Genomic DNA, 22,043 nt, shown 5'->3' with positions numbered 1-22,043 from the left:
CACCAGTTCATTAGAATTATGTTATTTAGTCTACAATTATTTTAAGATTCTTTCTTTAAGGGCTTTTTCTTGTATATAATTTATATTGAATTCTTTAGTAAATATGCTTAATTGTTTTGCTTTCTACCCTTTTTACTTCAACATATGGACAATTTCTGTAAAGGTGCCATGTGCTGCTGAGAAATAGAGATATTTTCTGAAAAGCAAAAAAAGAAAAATGAAAGTTTTAGCTACAGTCTTTGTATTCACTTTAACTCAGTTCCTTAAGGACAAATTTGAAGGTAATAATTCTAACCTTGGTACAATTCCTTTAAGAAAAAGGAGAGATTAGATAAAATGAGGATTTCTTTCTGTTTCTGGGAAGCTGTGGGAATATTTTAATCTTTTCTCATGCAGATTTCTAAGTTTCCTGTAATGCAGAGTAGATCCTGGAAAGAGGCTGGGAAAAAGAGCACATGAGTCCTTGGCATCTTGAGAAAGAGGCTTTCTGGATCTTTGTGTTTCTTGTGATTTTCAAATTCTTCACCTTCTCAAGTTGCTCTTATATGATACCCAAATGATTATTTGCTTCATCCAGTTCAGGGAAGAAATCTTTTCAATTAGGTCAGTTAGCAGTAACAGTGCTTCAAGGTTTGCAAAGCACCTTACCTTATGACATTTGGTCCTCACAACATTGTTGAGGAAAATGAGCCTGAGGGAAATTAAATGATTTACTCTGGGTAACACAGTGAATACCTTAGGCAGTATCTGACTCAGGTCTTCCACCATGTCTAGAGTACCATTCATCAAGTAATCTGGCTGCCTCAATCAATCAAATGTATTAAGAAAAAAAGAAAAAGAATCTCCCATTCCAGTGAAGAAAGAGAACCTTGGATTTCCGACTAGCAGCCATGACTATGAATTCCCTGCTCAATTATTTACTATGTGATTTTGCTGAAGCCTTTCATTCACTTTGGGATTCTTTTATGACTTTCTTTGTAAAATGTGGGAATTGGACTGTGTGATAAATGCTATGATCTACATTCATTGGGTCTATTTAATCAATCCGTGAATCAGTAGATTCATATAAATAAGCTGCCATGTTTTTCTTTCTTTAATTTTTAAAAATATTCTGCATTTAAAAATTTCAAGAAAATATTTTCACATACAAAGTAGAAGAGATAGAAATGTTTATACATGAAACTGTATCTAGAGTTTATATCATACTTTAAAAATAATAAACATAGCATATTCCTTTCTAAACTGCCCAATTTGTCTGTTTACTTCTGAACTTTCTTCTGTTTCTCGTATTTATGTTAAAATATGTTTCAAATTTTCTCCCTATATCCCCTATCGCAAATTTAAAAAAAGGACAATTGTAGTAACAAATAGATGTAGTGCACATATTTTCCTTGTCTCATTTTCTACCTTGAGTTCATCACTCACTTGTCAGGAAATGGATTGATCATTCTTCATTGATCTTTTGGTGTCATGACTGGTTATTGCATAGCTTAAAGTCCTTAAATCTTTCAAAGTTGTTTTTCTTCACAATGTTGCACTGTATAAATTGTTCTGATTCTGTTCACTTCACTCGCTATCAGTTCACACAAATCTTTCCAGGTTTCTCTGAAACCATTTCTTTCATAATTTCTTTTGCTATAATAGTGGTCCCTTATGTTTATATACCATAATTTGTTCAAGCGTTCCATAATTGATGACTCCTGACTTCGTTTTCATTTTTTTCCTGAGACCAAAAGAGCTGCCATCAATATTTTTGTACATAGGCTATTTAGAATTTCAGGTTATTTTCTTGTTTAAGAAAGCTACCTATTGCCAAACAGAACATACTTGAAGCCCATAAATGAGCAAATAGCAAAGCAATTAATTTGAGGATAGAACTACTAAAGCTACTGGAAGGATGGGTTAATTGTAGTTTTTTGGCAAAAGCAAAGGTCTGGGACTGTGAATGCCATGTGACTTAAGAGCCAGACTTATCAGAGTCAGTCACTTAATCTCCACCAGGGGCAAATGACAACCTACCCAAGTGTGATTAATCAGCTATTATTTTCAGTGTTTAGAAAGTCAGGGTAGAAGTTTAAAAAAGCACCAGTTCTCCAAAGCAATGGCATGTACCCATTCACAGACCACTAAGGGACTCATTTGTACTTTCTTTACCTGTTGAATTATTGCTATTCCATTGTGAAAAGCTTCAAAGCTCTACAATGAGGTTTAGGGACAGATTGAAACAATGAACATGTTTTATTCATTAGGAGATCTTATTTTTAAAGGTTCTTAGATTAAAGGAGCAGCAGGGACCCTGAATGAAATGACGTCTTTCTGTGCATTGTTCCCCTGATCTGTGATTTCTATTGTGTCAATGGACTCCCAATGTTGTATCCTCATCTCGTATTCTCATACTTTTTTCTCTATCCTTACTATGGTTCCACATTTGGTGTAGCAGTGGATCACCCAGAACCTGAGGATTCAAAGAAATAATCTCTTTAATTAAAACATATAAAAATACCCCCAGGTAAAAATAAGTCTCTTGGGGGGTTAACAAGCAGTTCTCAGGTAGGTAAAAGGAGATTAAAGCCATCAGCAGGTAAAGCAAAAGCAGGCAGCAAGGAGGCTCCTGGCATCTTAGGAGCTCTCTGATAATGATTTCCAAACCTCTTTTGTATTTTCCTTGCCCAAACCTCTCCCCACCGGGTCCCAAATCAAAGGAGGACAAAGACAACTAAAATTGCCCCAGGTCTGCTCCATCACGGCACTCACATTAGCCTCATTCGTGTTATTGGGTCATTGGTGTTGAACTCAAGCCTCTCCAGTGGTACCCAGGGTACCCTGGCCCACAGCATCTTTCTTCCCTGTCCTTTATTTTATTCCTTTCATGAAGTCCTCTCTTTTTTCTGTCGTTCCTTCTCTCTTCCTTGTTTCCCTTCTCTCTTCCCACTTTTCATTTTTCCCTTTTTCTTTCTCTCCACAGTTGTTTGGGCTGGAAGGGACCTTAGAGATCCAACCCTCTCAATAATTGAATAAGCATTGTTGGAATGTGCACAGATATTAAGTTTGAAGATCCTATTCAATATGCTGCATTTCTGAGGAGATTACTTAGAGGTGGCTACATTTAACAGAGGCCTAGTTGTTATTGATTTCTATTTGTGCAATATTAGATCCAAAGTGCATGCTATCTTTTAACAGAACAACAAACTCTTTAAGACTGAGTCCCAAAGCTTCAAGAGGCAAAACCAATTTCTCATCCACTCGGTGGAGGTAAATCAAGTCTGCTTTTTCTTTTCAAAATAGGTAGAAAGGGGACAACATTTTCAATAAGGAAAAGAAATCTTGCTTCTCTTCCATGATCACTAATAAAGAACTCAGCCCAGTTTGCTTATTGTTCCTTATTTAACTCCTCTTAATTTTTAATATTTAAGACCTCTAGACTAGGGGACCAGTTCTTCTTAACCTTTTTTTTTTTTGAGTCATGGACCCTTTTGGTAGTCTGATGAAGCTTACTAGACCCTTCTCAGAATAATGTTTTAAATGCATAAAATAAAATAAATAGAATTATAAAAGAAATGGTATTGAAATTAAGTTACCTACACACACACACACACACACACACACATATATAGGCACATATACACACATACATATTTACACACACATCTATCTATTATTTATCAATGCAACTATGACCTTGAGATTCAAGAGCGTAACTCTATTGGGAGCTATACTTTAACACTATAGCTCATGAATGTCCACTGATGTGCCTTCCATTAACAACTAGCTTTTAGCAAAGGTATTTACCATGATGAAGAAGTAAAAGTCATAGTTTAAAAATTGTTTCCTCTCTAGGTACCTGGAGTATACTCTACATACCATACAGCATCTGTAGGAAGAATGGTTGCAAGTTTAGAGAATGCTGATAATAAGACATACATGTAGGTTACATGTGTGACAAGATAACTCATAGCTTCTAGTACTATGGAAATTCTTTCTGTCTTTTGCCCCAGGGCATGGCTGTTCTGCTTAGACCATACCTTCTTCATTTCATCAAGTGGGCCAAGAGGTGTATTCTTCCCTTTGTCTATTCCTTCGCTCTTCCCCTCATTCTGGAATATCTTCCATCTAAGCCATTTGTATACTTATAACTCTATAATGTCAGGGTTACTGGTCCTGAGTCACTTAATTTGTCTATCTCTGCTATTCAGGAGATATTAAGAACTATTAATAAAATAAAAACTATAAGTTTCTCTCTACAGAGAGATCCGTATGTAATTAGCACACTGCATGAATAGCATAACTAACTTTCATATGTAGCATGGGGGTGGCATTGTATGGCCTGAAGGGAAGCAGAATAGATATCCCTATCCTCTTCTCCCCCAAACTTTCTCCAAGGGAAGCTTTCATTCTTGCTAGGAGTTTGGGGCCAGGGGCTATTGTCCTCTCCTCAGAGACAGGGTAAAGGGCTAGAATCATACCTATCTGTACCCTTAAATACTGTTATTCTAGGCTAGGGGATATTATCAGATTCAAACTGACTTCTGATTGCTTTGTTATTATTATGGGGGAAGCAGAATCCCAAGCTCTGTATCCAGGGATGACTTTTTCCCCACCAAATATCAGTCCCATGATGAACACATGTAGCAAATAGCAAAGAGACCCATTAATCCAACTCATAGCAAAACAGAAATCAGAGCAGGTATACATACATAGGAGAACATATAGCAGACAGTATAAAGTGAAGGAGCTCTCTCATTGGGAGTGAGATAACTCTTGGTAAAATTCCCCGAAGTTTCTAAAGTAGCAAGCTGGGGATAGGGACATGAGGGAGACTGCGAGTTCCTTTCATGTCTTCCCAGAGTTTTTCCCTTCGTAACCTGAAGCAGGATTGGTCTCGTCCATCTTTTTTCTTCAATTTGGAAGCCAGAAGTTCCTGAAGTGACTTGAAGGTTGAAGAGTATTGAATTGAAGACCAGACAATACCTGAAGTTCTCTTTCTCTTGCCAACTCTGTCTTGCCTTTCGTGTTGGGCAGTGCAGTCATCTCCATCAATAAGGAAAAACTTCCATACCAATGAGTGTTGGGAATGGTTACACCTCTAATTTGGCTCAGCCCCAAGCTGGAGGTGAGGGTGATAGGAAGAAAATAATTCTTTACTCTAACACCCCCATGCTACATATGAAAGTTAGTTATGCTATTCATGCAGTGTGCTAATTACATACGGATCTCTCTGTAGAGAGAAACTTATAGTTTTTATTTTATTAATAGTTCTTAATATCTCCTGAATAGCAGAGATAGACAAATTAAGTGACTCAGGACCAGTAACCCTGACATTATAGAGTTATAAGTATACAAATGACAGAGTTTTGTTCTCTTTCTGTACCATAAGCTAACCCTTGGCTTCTTCCATTGCAATATCTGCTATGCAATTAATTACCAGGCAAGAGTCACAAAGAAGTTGTGAATGATCATAATTTTATATGCAACAAATCAGAAATTAGGAACAACTTAAAGAAATAGTACAACCATATAGAAATCATTGTTTGCTATCGGCATAAGGAAAGGTACAGAAGGGTTAAACCTTCACTGTCCATGCTGATACCAAAGGAGCAAGAACAACTTTCAGTCTGTTACAACCATTCTCATTCAAGTCATGAGGTTAGGCCCACTGCAACCATGCCTGCAATGCCCAGGCTCTAGTCTGTGAACTCCCATTGCAAAGTCACTATAGGAACTTCTTTATCTTTCTCTGTCCTCTACTGCTCTCCATGCTTTCTACTATTCTCAAGATCACATTTTTTGTGAAGCCATTGGCTCCAGCTTCTCCATACTGTGGAATGGAGTACAAGCTCCCTCTGTACTCTCAGGGTGATGAGAAATAATACTGACTGTAGAATCTGTATATTTAGCACAATATCATTCCCCTGTGCATGTGTACTCCTGCCTGGGGAGGTTGAAGCATGCCCCTCCATTTTCTGTTTCCACCCAGACGGAGCTCCCAAAATCCAGGCATGTTGCCCCTCCACCTAAACTTCTTGTGTCATTTGGGTCCCCTCGCATAAGCCCTTTCCTGGAGAATCTCTTGTGCATGACCAATGCCTAATGTTAAGAATAAGAACCCTAAAGATCAGAGTGACTGAGTGATCTACCCAAGGTGGCACAGTAAAGATTTGAAACCAAATCTCCTTACTCCTAGTCCAGTACTCTGTCTATCATGTAATGATGTGGGAACACTTGCTTTTTTCTGCTAGGTAGCTCTTTTTCATGAGGTAAGCATGATGCTAGGTTGGTATGGCTGAACAATAGAATATTTTATTTGTATATGAAAATCAAGTGAAGACCATTTAAAAGATGCCACAGTGATTTAAACTGAAACATGCAAGAATGCAGATGGATGTATATTTTGTGAATAAAGAATGGTACTTATAGTCATGAGAAATTACAGCTCTACTAATGGTTAGAGACTTAGGATACATGCCCACGAAGGGGATAGTTTTTTATTAATTACTTTAGGAAGCTAGCCATGATCCAGAAAAATGGATGGAACTGCCCCTTGTGCAGTGAACACAGGATATGGTTTTTTTAAAATCTTAGTTCTGCTATTGTGTGGGAGCCTAAGGAATCTGGGAAGGAATGTCATCTAATCCAAACCTTTCAACTTTCAGATGAAGAAACTGAGGACCAGAGTGGTTTAGTGACTTACCTATGGTCACACAAGTGGAAGAGCTAAGACTTAACCCATGACTTCTGATTCCATGTTCAATACTCTTTCTCTCTTCCCCCATTGTCAGTGATTAGAGAGAAAGTTGGGGCCCTAGTTAGTTAATAATTTAAAATGATTGTCAAGGAGACATTGTAGCTCCCACCTCTGATGCAGTTTTTGGACTGGAGAAAAGTTAGTCTTAGAGGATTTAGGGATAGGATTTTCTTTACAAGTAAGGGCAAGAGAAGAGGCTTGAGAATTTCACAAAGGCATGAATTTTAATCAAGCAAAAAACAAAAACCTAAGCAAAGTCTCCTTAAGATACTCATATTGGGAGTTTCCTTTGAGGGGCAAACTCAGGAAGGGAGATGATAGAAGCTTATGCCTCCTTGGTCTCCAAACACATGAATTCCAGAGAAGACAAAGCCTGGGTTCCAGTCTAAGGCAGAAGATGGAAATGTTAACTTCACTAGGAGGATAGAACTGGCCATTGTATCTGGATGGTGAATTTGTATCAGGAAAATCAATGAAGAAAGAGAAGAATGGGTCAAGGGTGGGAGACTGTTGAAGTTACAGCCATTGAAACATCCAAGACTTGGGTTTAAATCTTACCTCTGACTCTGTAAAAACTAGCTAAGTCACTTAAACTCATTGGGCTTAGTTTCCTCATCTGGTAAAATAAGGGGAACTAAAACAGATGACCTCTGGGGTCCTTTCCAGCTCTGATTTTATGATCCTTTGATCCTAGGAGGATGAAGGTGCCTGTCAGGTTGGGACAGAAGAATTGAAGTCTAGGAAAGGACTCTTTGTGGGCCAGATTAAAAAAAATAGTTTCTAATCCAGGCTGAGAAAACAGGATTTTGGTGTGCTCATACTCACTGAGATGAGTCACAAAGGAGACTATAAAGATCTCACAAATGCCTAAACCTAGAGGAGGACTTGCCATGAGGCAGGGGAATTGACTAGGGAAGATCAGGCTTCTCCTGGCTTAGTGTTATTGTTGTTTAGTCACATCCAACTTTTCATGACCCCATTTGAGGTTTTCTTGGCAAAGATACTAGGTGATTTGCCATATCATTCTGCTACAGATGAGGAAACTTGAGACAAACAGGGTTAAGTGACTTGCCCAGCTAGTGTCTGAGGCTGTATTTGAATTCATGAAAGTGAATCTTCCTGACTCCAGGTCCAGCACTCTATCCATAGCACCACCTAGCTGCCTCCCCTCCCCCCCTTTTAAGTACTAGGGACATAATTTCTAGTAATTGACCACAACAGTATTTCCATGCTATATAATCTTTCTTTCTATGTCTTTCTTAGATTGTGGTTTAAAAAAAAGACCATCACATGATCTTGGAGCAGATGACACTGGCATCATTGAGGTGATTGCAATTATGGGAGAACCAGGATCTATGAGAACACATTCTCAGGTTGTTTTCATTCCCTGTACACTGGACACCATATAGGGAAATGGGTCCTGAACCTTGACCAAAATAAGCATTTCCTGGGGCAGAAATAGCTGCTCCACAGCCCAGTTGTCTACAGACCACGTGGGCATCCTGAAGGTCCCAATTATCATCACAAACTGTTCCCCACTGTCCTTCATGGTAAACTTCCACACGACCTTCACATCTATTGGAGGAAGCTACCAGTCTCAAGGTGGTGGTATCTGGAACAAGAACAGAAATAATGAAATTTTGAGTACCAGAGGAGCATGTTGATGAGCAGCTGTTGACCAAAGCTCTCAACTCAGGGTTACTAGCTGACAGTACACGGTGCATCAGAACAGTCCATTGTTTCCTACTGATTATTGCTTGTGAAGGGGAAGAGACGATGAGTGAAGCATTACCTTTCTCAAAGTGCTTTCACCTCTGTTTCATCCTCCCAATAACCCCTGTTAAATACAGAGGGCAGGAATTGCCCCCATTTTGCAGACAAGTGAAATCTAGAAATGTTTAATGATTTGTCCCCATGTCAAGCAGCTAATTAGTATTAGATCCAGGAGAAGAATCCAAGTCTTTTCACAACTCGTCCTGTGCTCTTGTCATTACATTGCCTTCCTCCCAGATCAGATGGAGAACAGAGTTAATATGCTAAAGTTTGGTGTACATTTATATAACATAATCAGCCTCTAAACCATGGACTGTAGGCCAGGGTAATGTGATTTTGTGGTAGGAAATTCTCTACTGGTTTTCATGTAGTCAGACAGCACAGGATTTAATTCTGGGGTCAACAGACCCATATATTACAATCCCTCCTGAGGCTGTCTCTGATTATACTCACTGTAATTTATGATTATGATTTTGAATCTTCAAAAATGTTGAAATTATGTTCAGTATCCTCTCCCTAAGATAGTAAGGGAGTGAATAAAAATGTTTGAAAATACTTTTTTTTCCAAATATTAAAATTTAAGTAGGAGTGGGACATTTGAAGGAGGAAGATTCAGTTATGTGGACAATTTACTTTTGTGGAATGGCTCATTCTTCAATGATAACGTATTAGTAATATTTGATTCCTAGAATCTTCTCAATCCAACATACATGAGATATTTCATTTGCCTTCTTTGTAAAACCAAATTCACAGAATCATAGATTTTGATATTTGGAAAACATAAAGCTATTTGATATTATTTTGGAAGTCATTTAGTCTCATTCATATCCCCAAAAGAACTCTAACTATAACACAATTGACAAATATTCCTGTCTCCTTGGCTTGGGGACTTCCAGTGACTGGGAACTCATTGCCTCCAGAAGTAACTCTTTCCATTTTTGGAAAGGAAGTTTTCCCCTACTTTACATCTAAATTTATCTCTTTAAGACTCCTGCCCATTTTTGCTGGTTCTGCCCTGTGAAGCCAATTAGATCAAATCTTAAGCTCATCTACAAGATGGTCTTTCAAATACTGAAGACATCTATCATGCCATCCCTTAGTCTTCTTTAGGTTAAACACCATCATTTCTTTTAACTGACCTTCATTTGATATGTACTAAAGGTCTGCCATCATTCTGAATGGCCTGCTAACTTGTCAATGTCCACGCTAAACTGTGAATGCAATTTTCCATATGTGGTCTGACCAGTGCAGAAATCTGCAGGGCTATTTCCTTCTTATTCCTATAAGACAGACCTTTCTTTATAGAGTCCAAGATTATATTACCATTTTTTTTGGTCTGCCTTCTTATGTTGTTGGCCAGTAGAACTCCCAGATTTTTTTTCCCAAAGTTGAATTGATATTTAACCATCTTATTAATTTTTTAAACCCAAGTATTAGACTTTATATTTCTCTTTATCAAATCTCTTTATCAAATTTTTGGTCTTCATAAATATATGGGAATGTTATTCCCTAGAGGGAAGCCTTCTAATTCAGAGATTAAGACAGTAGTAAAAGATGGTACCTGAGCAGATGACACCAGCATCTTCATAGTGGTAACAATTGTGGGAGAACCAGCCTCTGTGGGAACACTCCTGCAGATAGTATTCACTCCCTGTACATCGTACATCATCCATTGCAATGGGTCCTGAGCCTTCTCCAAAATAGGCATTTCCCAGGGAAGAAATAGCTCTCCCACAGTCCAGTTGTCTGCAAACCACTTGAGCATCATTTAGGTCCCAATCATCATCACAAATGGTCCCCCATTTTCCATCATGGTAGATCTCTACTCGACCTTCACATCTGTTATGGCTGCCCACCAATCTCAAGGCATCTTCTGGAAAACACATTGAGAACATCTGAATTGCTTGAGATTTTCTCTATTTTCATGTTTAGCGATCAGTGACAATTCTTGTCCAGGAAGGTTTGGGAAGGGTCTATTATCCAAAGGGCATATCAGTAGGTGAATTATTTCATGATTTTTCCAACCCTCTGCTCCATTTTGACTGGGAAGATGTAGGTTGGGAGAGGCAACGTGCCCATGGGAAATGGAAGAGATTCTCCATTTTTCAAATTTAGTCTCAAATGAAACAGGAATACAATTATCAGCAATGGATAATTTGACCAATGATAGACCAAATAAATAAGAGAAGATAGACAATGTATGATTTACCCCATCCCAAACATTTGACCTGCATGTGTTTTACCTTTGTAGATAGAAATATAGGAAGCAGAGAACCCTCGATCTGTGACACTGCCATCAGTTTTAAAAACCACTGTCATTTGATTGGATTGTGATGTTAGTTCTGGGATGGGAGCTCTGCAGAATCTTCCTAATGAAGGAGCCTCCAACGAGCCATCAAAAATCTCAATGTAATCATAAGTGCAGGAATTTTCAAATTCCACTCTGTGGGACATAAAAACAAGCTGAAAAATGTCCTGTTCTACTAATCTCAGTTACATTCGAAGCCATGCCAATATTAGAGAATGACAGGGCTTCCTGTAGCATGTTTTCATGGCACCTATATTTATGATTCTCACTTGGACTCATCCCATAAGAAAAATGACAAGAAACCATTGACTTGGTTGAAAATATTTCCCCAACTGTGTTTTCACAGAAACAATAAATTTAGAAGAATTCTTCAAAGAACATAGGTGTATATCATTTAAAGGAATTAATGCTTTACATTATTTTTTAGGCATTGAATATTTGCCATATAAATGGCTCAAGGTAAATTATTTTTTAGAATGAGCGATCATCCTTTAAATGAATCCATTGTGTCAATCCGTATTTTCATGGATTAACATTACATAAGGTGGGTTTGCCTATCAAGGTGTCTGGAAATGAGCTGAAAATGCTCTCAGCCTACATTGTTTCCTATTGATCAGATAATGTATTCCAAATTGCACAAGTGTTCCAAGAAGCTTACTGGAGTACATCTTTGGATTCTAAGGTCTTATTCTTTCTCTCTCCTCACCATGAAATACTCTTCTACCGTGATTAGGTGAAGCATTGGCTAATAATGGTAAATTCAGAATGAGCCATCTGAGTTGTGAACATGCTAAATTGCCCAACATTGATTTTTTAAAAATAGGCTTATTGATATTTTTTAAACTTCATTGTTTTTTCCTCCACCAAAGTAGAATTCTCTTTAGAAATATGGAAGTATATCTGAGAAAACAAACATATTGACACATAGCCCATATCTGACAGTTTATGTCTTGTTCACCTGTCGTCTACTCACTCTTTTTTACCAGGAGAAGGGAGAGATGTCATGATAGGTTTCCAAGGTAATAAGCTAAGTGTTCAAGTAAGACTACTCAGAAAAAGGAAAATGTTGGCTAGGGTTTATGTTAAATTATACCAATAATTAGTTCTAAAGGAACTATTGAAGTATGGATCACAAATTATAAAAGCATCTTGAAAACCTGTCTTTCTTCTTTCTTGAGAAGCATAGTGTTCCAACAATTGAAGTATGGTTTAGACAGCTAATCTATGGAGGAAATAAATATCCAGAGCCTCTTTTCTCATTCTCAGAGAAAATGCCCTCATTTCTCCCCCTCCCCAGTTCCTCTCCATTATTCCTTGGACCTAAGAAGTAGTATTTCTGGGTCTCCAGCATCTTGCAAAGACTGCTTTGAGAAAAATACTACTTCATTGGAGGTGAGGGTAAATGAACTTCATACTTTCAAGAGGCCTTCTTCCTGGCTTAGAATCTTGAGACATCAAAGTGAAAAAGGGGACATATCTTTAGCTATGAGTTGGAGGCTACTAGCCTCAGCACTTAGATTGTTGGACCAATGCTCCAGCTAACAGATATCTGGTTATTGAAGAGGGCTGATATTACTAAGTGACCGGGCTTTTACTTACTGGAAATCATCAAAGACCAGCATGATTTGAGAATCTTTTGCCACTTCTATTTCCCAGATGCAGTTCAGAAGGATAGGATAGTGCCCAGGATAATATGGACTAGTAAATGATCCACTAGAATTAGTAAGACGGCCCCCACAAATTATGCTCCTGCCTAAATAATAGAAAGGGAAAAACTGTTATTTGTGAGAATTTGAGATGTTAGGTTGGTTTTTCTGTCAGTTATTTATTCTTAGATCATCTGTTCAGTTCCTGCTGTATCCTTGATGTATATTACCATACACAAAATCTTATAGTTATGGTCTTTAATATTTTATTGGGAACTGGCACTTAGCTGGGGTCCCAAGTACTTATAGTAAGTCTTTGTTTCCCAGAGAATAAAACTTAAGAATGGCCCCAAATTAGAGAATTCATGCAGATTCTTGGTCCATATATGGATGGAAAAAAATATCTTTATAGTGTCTGCAAAGAGGAAGATGACACATAAAATACGTATTTAAGAAATATGCATTTTGAGAAGACATTAAAAGGACTTTTAGTTTAGAAATCAGATTCCAAAGACAGCTTCCTGTACATCTCTAAGACGTAGCACCTGTATTCCAGCCTTGCCATCTTCTTCCTACCCAAACTGGATGCTGGTCTGAATCTGGAGTCTTCACTTTATCTAATTCACATCCTGGTCCACCATCCCACTTCCTTGGCTATCTCCAAGGTCTGCCACCTTCTGCTTCATCTTCTACCCCTATTCTGACTGTTACTTTCTATGTGTATTGGCTTTCCCTTTTAGCAAGTAAAGAAGGAAACGCAGTTTAAAACACCTGTTATATGCCAGGAATTGTGCTAAGAACTTTACAAATAGCATGATATCACAAATATTGCAGTAATGCTAAATGTCATTATGACTTCTATTTCTCCCTACAAAATACAACTTCTCCTGAAATAAATGGAGATAACAGCTTCCATTTTCAAAATGTTCAGGTGTCAAGTAAGAAGGGGATGTGTAGAGACGTTTTGGAAAAATGCACAGTGCATCACAAATGGGAGGCATGGGAGTGTCTCCCGACTTCTAGTCCAGCATCCTCTACATTCTACTAATGGCAAAGATTGTAGGGGAAGAAACCCAAATAACACGTACCAAGTGATGAAGTATTTGAATCTGGGTCCAGTAGCTTCTCTGGAAAATAGATAATACCCAAATTAGACAACTCACATTTATAGCCATGGAAGCAACAGGTAGATTAGCAATAAGATTCTAGTTTAGATTTTTTAAAAAGCTCTCTATTTCCACTCAGACTCACTTTCCTTGCTCTCAAGCCAATCTCCCATCAGCTAAGGGGTAAACCTATAAATTATAAGCTCAGGCCTTCGGTTCTGCATTCCAAAATCTGGTTTTGATGGGTACATTAGCAAGCAAGTCATCTTCACTTCTTCAGAATTTCTAAGAGGGACAATTTCTAAGCCAGTGCAATCAATCTACATCCTCCTCCTTCTTCTTCTTGGTTCCATCTGTAATAATAAGCCTACACAGTAACAGACTCTTAAGGGCAACTGACTTTTCATGCCACTAAGTGAATGTGTCTGCAACAGACAGGGAGGAGGGCAGTTTGTTTCTCCCTACAAAATACAACTTCTCCTGACATAAATGGAGATAACAGCTTCCATTTTAAAAAATGTTCAGGTGTTAAGTAAGAAGGGGATGTGTAGATATGTTCTGGAAAAATGTACAGTGCATCACAAATGGGAGGCATGGGAGTGCTGTTACTGTTTTTTCATACCTTTAGGTTCCACCAAGTCCTTTTCTGCCAGGCATGCCAGAATGAGAAGGGTAAGAGTGAAGAGACTTCCTAAGGTTGACATGTTTGCCACTGAACTACACTGAGTTATCCAAGTCTTTTATATGCACTCTGTATTCACAATCCTTGAGGGTCATGCCAACTATGTTTTACTTTCATTATTCTCTGTTTGACATTTCTAGATAAACTATGTAATGGGGCATGTGAGAAAACTGCAGATGTGTCTAGTGTTATTCATGGCCATTGGTTGTGGAGTACAAACTCTGAGATAAGTTCTCCCTCTCAAGGTTCTAGGGATAATAATTCTGATGGGTTGGAGTGGTCTTTCAATATTATAAGTTATAAGTCTCCATTTATTTGTTTCCCTTCACTATTTTCATTTGGTTAAAAGATGCTGGGTCTTTCCAAAATAAATGACTCCAGTGAAAAAATAATGAATACACTCACTTTCCCTTTCTTCACAGCGCAGACACCTGCCAGCTCAGCTGGACTCTGGTTGTCTAATGTTGAAGTGATAAGGATGGGATTAAAAGATTGGAGGGAAAAGGAGAAATAGAATGTTAGTGGAGGAAGTAATTTTGGAAGTTATCTACTCTAACACCTTTATTTTTCAGACAAGGAAACAGATCCAGGGTGGATACTTTCCCTGATTCACACACAAGTACTTGGTGACAGAGCTAAGACTAAAATCTAAGTCTCCTGATATCCAGGATCAGGGCTCATTCAACCACTAAAAGTGAAGGCTGGTTTCTTTTTTAATCTGGGTGAGCCAAGGTGCTATATAAGTTCAGGTGCACCTAAGGATGTCTGCTCTCATATCTAGAAACTGAAATCTCTAGCGTTATCATTGCTCCCTGAGGTCCTTATTATGCCTTATGAAATCACAGGATATTATATCTGGAAGCAGTATCAGAGATAACTAAATCCCATCCTCTTATTTTATAGATTAGAGAACTGAGATAAAAGGACAGTATAGAGCTATGGTTAGTTGTTTTGCTCATAGTTACACTAATAGAAAATAGAAGACCTGGAAATTGAACACAGGCTTTTCAACTCCAAATCCAGCACTCTTTCTATCAAACTCACACTTTTTTTGGGTGAGATGTGTGGAATAGTGATTAGGGATCTAGTAAGGGTGATACTAGTTCAAATTCCATTTCTGATATCCTGGCTATGTGACTCTAGGAATAGGTTTGCCATCCTGCATTGGTTAAAGGGTGTCTCCACATCCAGGCCTTCCATATGCTGATGATATCTATAAGTCCTACTCTTACCTTTCTAGACTTTCAGATTCTATTTAATGAAGAGAAGGCTCCAAGGTTCCTTCCAGCTTCAACATTTTCTGATTCATTCTTTTACCTGGATAGGGGAACTCAGTAGTATAAATTAGCTAGTCAAGTTGGGATAACCACCCATTTTCACTTATTATTCTGTATCTAAGACTAAACCCTGAAGAAATTTTCTGCCAAGGATAATGATTTTCAGATTGAGAAGTAAAGGATAAAAAATTGTTAGAAGGGAGTTGAAATCTTGGATAAATGCAGTAGGTTGTAAAAGATGCCCTTTTGTTCCTGTTGAGTTCAAGTTGCTAGGTTTAGGTGCACTGCATCCCAGGCTTGGTGTGGGATTGTTTAGTGGGGCTGTCAATGATCGTTAGAAGCTTTCGAGATGAAGAGAGGCACTGTGATGGTGGCAAAGGACTAATGTCCCATTTTAAAATAGGAAGAGAGTGTTGATTATAAATTATAAGCCATTGAGTTTGACTTCTATTCCTGGCAAAATGATAGAACTCAATAATAACGGGAAGGCTTGTGAATATTTAGGAAGGGAAAAAGTAATCACTAAAAGTCAATATAACTTCAGCAGGAACAGATTATGCTATACCAGCCTCATGAGGTACACACAGCACTATAATTTTAAATAGTAGTTACTGAAAAGAGACCAAGATCTTTTATTTTTTAAAGGGAGCTTAAATCGAGAGCAAATGGATCTAAGAGGGATCCCATGGAAAAAGTGGAATGCAGATTTTATATTTTTACCACACATAGATAAGCTATTGATCAGGAGAGAAAATTGATTAGGAAAAGGGGAAGAACAAGGATTTTTACTCAAACCCAGGAATCTACCAGGACAGTTGATGATTCATCAGGGGAAATAAACTTTTTAAAGTATTTTATCTTTATGCGTGCATTTGTTTCAGTTGTGTCCTACTCTTTGTGAGTCCATTTCGGAATTTCTTGGCAAAGATCTGGAGTGGTTTGCCATTTCCTTTCCCAGCACATTTTACAGATGAGGAAACTAAGGCACACAGTGTTAAAGGACTTGCCCAGTTCCTCAACTGTAAAATGAGATTAGGCTAGTAGAGACTCTTCACAACCCCATCTGAGGTTTTCTTGGCAAAGATACTGGAGTGGTTTTTTATTTCCTTCTCCAACTGATTTCACAGATGTGGAAACTGAGGCAAACAGGGCTAAGTGACTTGCCCAGGGTCATATAGTTATTAAGTCTCAGATTTGAACTCAGGAAGATGATTCAGGCCAGATGCTCTATCCACTGTGCCACTTAGCAGCCCACAAAGTGTTTCATACATACACATAAATATAATTTTTATTAAATTACATCATCACACCATGATTTCTTGTTCTTGTAACATCATGAGAGAAGAGAAAAAAAGGAAGTCAAAAGGCGCATAATGGAGTTTTTTTTTTGTTTGTTTGTTTTTAGCAAATTAGGAATACCAGGAAAGGTATCTCTTTGATTACTTCTACTAACCTAAGGAGAATGAATAGAACTTCGGTGGTGATGATGAGGAGATTTTAGAAGCATAGTCAGTGCAGTAAGATTGTCCCAAAATGAGAGGAAAAGGAGGAAGTGAGGGCAGTGGAAGGAGCAGCTCATTCACATCTCCTATCTCATACCAACTCTGGAGTATTTGCTCATTGAAAAGGATGTAATTGCCTGAAGCACTTAAATTGTTCTATATCTCTCATCTCTCTCTATCATTATCTCTGTGTCTTGGTTTTCTCCTCCCGTTCTGTTTTTACTGAACATATATAATTGAATTTGTGTGTATTAAGTATATCTATGATGCAATTCTGTTGTACTCGAATTTAAGCAAAGCACTGGAAAAGAAAACCTCATGCTGGAGAGGTGAGATAGATACTAATAGAATTATCCATCTCAACACCTAGATTGCCAGACTGCAGCTCAAGCTGATGAATATCAGGTTATTTGGAGTAATGATATTATTAAATAATGATCAGGATTTTACTTATTGTAGGTCATCAGGATTAGACTGATTCAGGAATTTTTAGTCACTTCAAATCTCTCAGATGCAGTTCAGGAGATGAGGATAGTTTTCAAGGGAGTTTAGGTTGTAAAAGGACTCATAAGAATAGGTTGTAAAAGGACTCATAAGAATAAAAAAGGTGGCTTCCACAAAATTTTACTTTCTGTAAAACAAAAAGGGAAAATTATGTGATGTATAAAAAGTTCAAGAAACATCCTTTCTGGGCAATTAATCATTTTATTAATCATGCCAGCAAATAATGAATAAAAGGGGTCAGTGGAACTCTTAAATGTCAAAGGCCCCTGATGGAACCCACTCAATTCTCATAAGCCCTTGGAATAGTGAGTGTTCCTGAGGGTGGCAATCAACTCTGATTGGGTAACAATTCATGAGAACAATTAGAGGTGGGCCTATTCTAATGAGGGACTGGGGGATGTGACTGATCGCTCTCACTCCCAGACAATCTAGAAAAAAGATCTACCCCCTGCCCAAACCTGCCCAAGTAGAACACAATGGGCTGAAATTCACTTTAGATGTGTGTGTTTGTATTTTTTTAAAAAGACTATAAGCTACTAGAAAGGTAGGGACTGTCATGCTTGCTTATATTTGTATCCCCAGGAATTAGCTCAGTGCTTGGCATATAGTAAGTAAATAAAGTCTTTCTCATTCATTCATTTTCAGTGATCTAGGTGAGAGAAAATCACACAATGGTAAGAGAGCATTAACTATGGTGTCAGAATTAAAAAGTCACATTTGATATTCTTCCTGAAATCAAGTCTTACTGAGCTGTATTTTTCTTTTTTTTTCCTTTACAATTTATTTATTTATTTTTTAAAAAATTAATTTATTTATTTAACTTTTAACATTCATTTTAACAAAATTTTGGGTTCCAAATTTTCTCCCCTTTTGTCCCCTCCCCCCCCAAACACCAAGCATTCTAATTGCCCCAATCTGCTCTCTCTTCTATCATCCCTCTCTGCCCTTGTCTCCATCTTCTCTTTTGTCCTGTAGGGCTAGATCACTTTCTATACCCCTTTACCTGTATTTCTTATTTTCTAGTGGCAAGAACATTACTCGACAGTTGTTCCTAACACTTTGAGTTCCAACTTCTTTACCTCCCTCCCTCCCCACCCCTTCCCTTTGGAGGACAAGCAATTCAATATAGGCCAAATCTGTGTAGTTTTGCAAATGACTTCCATAATAGTTGTGTTGTATAAGACTAACTATATTTCCCTCCATCCTATCCTGTCCCCCATTACTTCTATTCTCTTTTGATCCTGTCCCTCCCCATGAGTGTCGACCTCAAATTGCTCCCTCCTCTCCAAGTCCTCCCTTCCATCATCCCCCCCACCCTGCTTATCCCCTTCTCCCCCACTTTCCTGTATTGTAAGATAGGTTTTCATACCAAAATGCGTGTGCATTTTATTCCTTCCTTTAGTGGAATGTGATGAGAGTAAGCTTCATGTTTTTCTCTCACCTCTCTTTATCCCTCCACTAATAAGTCTTTTGCTTGCCTCTTTTATGAGAGATAATTTGCCCCATTCCATTTCTCCCTTTCTCCTCCCAATATATTTCTCTCTCACTGCTTGATTTCATTTTTTTAAGATATGAGCCCATCCTCTTCAATTCACTCTGTGCACTGTCTCTATGTGTGTGTGCGTGTGTGCATGTGTGTGTGTGTAATCCCACCCAGTACCCAGATACTGAAAAGTTTCAAGAGTTACAAATATTGTCTTTCCATGTAGGAATGTAAACAGTTCAACTTTAGTAAGTCCCTTATGACTTCTCTTTGCTGTTCACCTTTTCATGCTTCTCTTCATTCTTGTGTTTGAAAGTCAAATTTTCTTTTCAGCTCTGGTCTTTTCATCAAGAATGCTTGAAAGTCCTCTATTTCATTGAAAGACCAATTTTTCCCCTGAAGTATTATACTCAGTTTTGCTGGGTAGGTGATTCTTGGTTTTAGTCCTAGTTCCTTTGACTTCTGGAATATCCTATTCCATGCCCTTCGATCCCTTAATGTAGAAGCTGCTAGATCTTGTGTTATCCTGATTGTATTTCCACAGTACTTGAATTGTTTCTTTCTAGCTGCTTGCAATATTTTCTCCTTGACCTGGGAACTCTGGAATTTGGCCACAATGTTCCTAGGAGTTTCTCTTTTTGGATCTCTTTCAGGCGGTGATCATTGGATTCCTTGAATATTTATTTTGCCCTCTGGTTCTAGAATCTCAGGGCAGTTTTCCTTGATAATTTCATGAAAGATGATGTCTAGGCTCTTCTTTTGATCATGGCTTTCAGGTACTCCCATAATTTTTAAATTGTCTCTCCTGGATCTATTTTCCAGGTCAGTTGTTTTTCCAATGAGATATTTCACATTATGTTTCATTTTTTCATTCTTTTGGTTTTGTTTTGTGATTTCTTGGTTTCTCATAAAGTCATTAGCCTCCATCTGTTCCATTCTAATTTTGAAAGAACTATTTTCTTCAGTGAGCTTTTGAATCTCCTTTTCCATTTGGCTAATTCTGCTTTTGAAAGCATTCTTCTCATTGGCTTTTTGAACCTCTTTTGCCAATTGAGTTACCCTATTTTTCAAGGTGTTATTTTCTTCAGCATTTTTTTGGGTCTCCTTTAGCAGGGTGCTGACCTGCTGTTCATGCTTTGACTGCATGTCTCTCATTTCTCTTCCCAGCTTTTCCTCCACCTCTCTAACTTGATTTTCAAAATCCTTTTTGAGCTCTTCCATGGCCTGAGCCCATTGAGTGGGCTGGGATATAGAAGCCTTGACTTCTGTGTCTTTGCCTGATGGTAAGCATTGTTCTTTCTCATCAGAAAGGAAGGGAGGAAATGCCTGTTCACCAAGAAAGTAACCTTTTATAGTCTTATTTCTTTTCCCTTTTCTGGGCATTTTCCCAGCCAGTGACTTGACTTCTGAATATTCTCTTCATACCCATCTTGCCTCCTGATCCTCCCAGCCAGGGCTTGGGGTCTGAGATTCAAATGCTGCTTCCCAGCCTCAGGGCTTTGGGCAGGGGCAGGGCTACCATTCAGTGTGAGAATTAAGTTCAGGTGCTCAGGTGGGGGCAGGGCTGCCTCAAGGGCTCAGTTCCCTCAGGGGTTTTATGCAGAGACCTTCAGCAATGGATCCAGGCTCCTGCCTGCTTGGGGAGCCCCAGTCTTCTCCCACCTCCGCTTCTGCCTCCTGAGGGGGCCTGAGTTATGGGGGCACCCCACTCCCCTCTCGACCCGCCAAAGAGACCCTCTCACCAACCCCCGTCAACTGTGGGTGGAGGGACCTGCGCGGCCGCTGGAGATCCCGTCCCTGAAGCCCACTCGGATCTGCTCGTCCCGGTGCCACGGCCGTGGCAGGCCTGTGCTTGGCTCCCAGTCCGCGGTACCCAGTCCACGGCGCAAAGGACCTTTTGCGAGAAGTTTGCAGGTCCCTCTGGAACGGAAATCTCCTTCGCTCCAATGTTCTGTGGCCTCTTGTGCTGCAGAATTCGCAGTGAGTTGCTATTTACAGATGTTCTATGGGTTGTGGGTTCAGAGCTATGTTTATGTGCATCTTTCTACTCCGCCATCTTGGCTCCGCCCCCCCTGTATTTTTCTTAATAAAAGTTATTTGATTGAATGTGGAGCTAGAAATATTTTTGGAGAGTTCCCCCTTCAATCCCTCTATTATACAGGATATGAAACCAAAGGTAGGGGATATTAAGTGTCTTTTCTCAGGTCATAAAACTCAATATTTTCAGAGCAGGAACAAGGACCCAAATGTCCTGACTCCTAATCCAACATCTCTATGCTACTGCTGCACCCTAAGACTGGGGGAAACCTCAGAAAAAACCTACCAAGTTTACAGATAAAGGATAAAGATCTGGCTCTAATAGCTTTTCTGGGGAAACAAAAACGATACCAAAATCAGGTTATTCATAACCTTTGGAGCAACAGATGAATTAATAATAAGATACCAGGTGAATGTGAATGGGATGATCTTTCCAATAAAGTGGAGGCAGATAGCAGAATGGATTAAAAACCATAATTCTACAATATGATCTTTACAAGAAACACATTTGAAACAGGGGGATACACACAGTATAAAGGTAAAAGGCTGGAGCAGAATATATTATGCTTCAGCTGAAGTAAAAAAAAGTAGGGGTACCAATCCTAAGCTCAGACAAAGCAAAAGCAAAAATAGATCTAATCAAAAGAAATAAGGAAGGAAACTGTGGACAATGAAGTAATATCATTACTAAACATATATGCACCAAGTGGTATAACATCCAAATTCTTAGCGGAGAAATTAAGGGAATTACAGGAAGAAATAGACAGCAAAACTCTACTAGTGGGGGACCTCAACCTCCCCCTCTCTAAATTTGATAAATTCAGCATCAAAATAAACAAGAAAGAAGTTAAGGAAGTTAATAGAATTCTGGAAAAGGTGGATATGATAGATCTCTGGAGAAAACTGAATAGGGATAGAAAGGAATATACTGTTTTTCCCAGCAGCACTTGGCACATACACAAAAATTGACCATTCACTAGGGC

The 22,043-nt window shown here is 38.6% G+C and overlaps 1 protein-coding gene across 1 annotated transcript in view; it reads right to left on the bottom strand.

The window, feature by feature from the left end:
* Positions 1 to 22,043, bottom strand: part of LOC140511089 (scavenger receptor cysteine-rich domain-containing protein DMBT1-like) — a 244,342-nt gene that overhangs the window by 47,498 nt on the left and 174,801 nt on the right. The window contains 3 exon segments of the mRNA XM_072620114.1: positions 8,136 to 8,354; positions 10,077 to 10,388; positions 10,759 to 10,958. Coding sequence (XP_072476215.1) covers positions 8,136 to 8,354; positions 10,077 to 10,388; positions 10,759 to 10,958 — 731 coding nt within the window.

This window comes from Notamacropus eugenii, chromosome 1 (genome assembly GCF_028372415.1).
Source record: "Notamacropus eugenii isolate mMacEug1 chromosome 1, mMacEug1.pri_v2, whole genome shotgun sequence".
NCBI classification, from domain to species: domain Eukaryota; kingdom Metazoa; phylum Chordata; class Mammalia; order Diprotodontia; family Macropodidae; genus Notamacropus; species Notamacropus eugenii.
The sequence above is the reverse complement of the archived record's forward strand: the minus strand, read 5'-3'. Positions and strand labels throughout refer to the sequence as shown.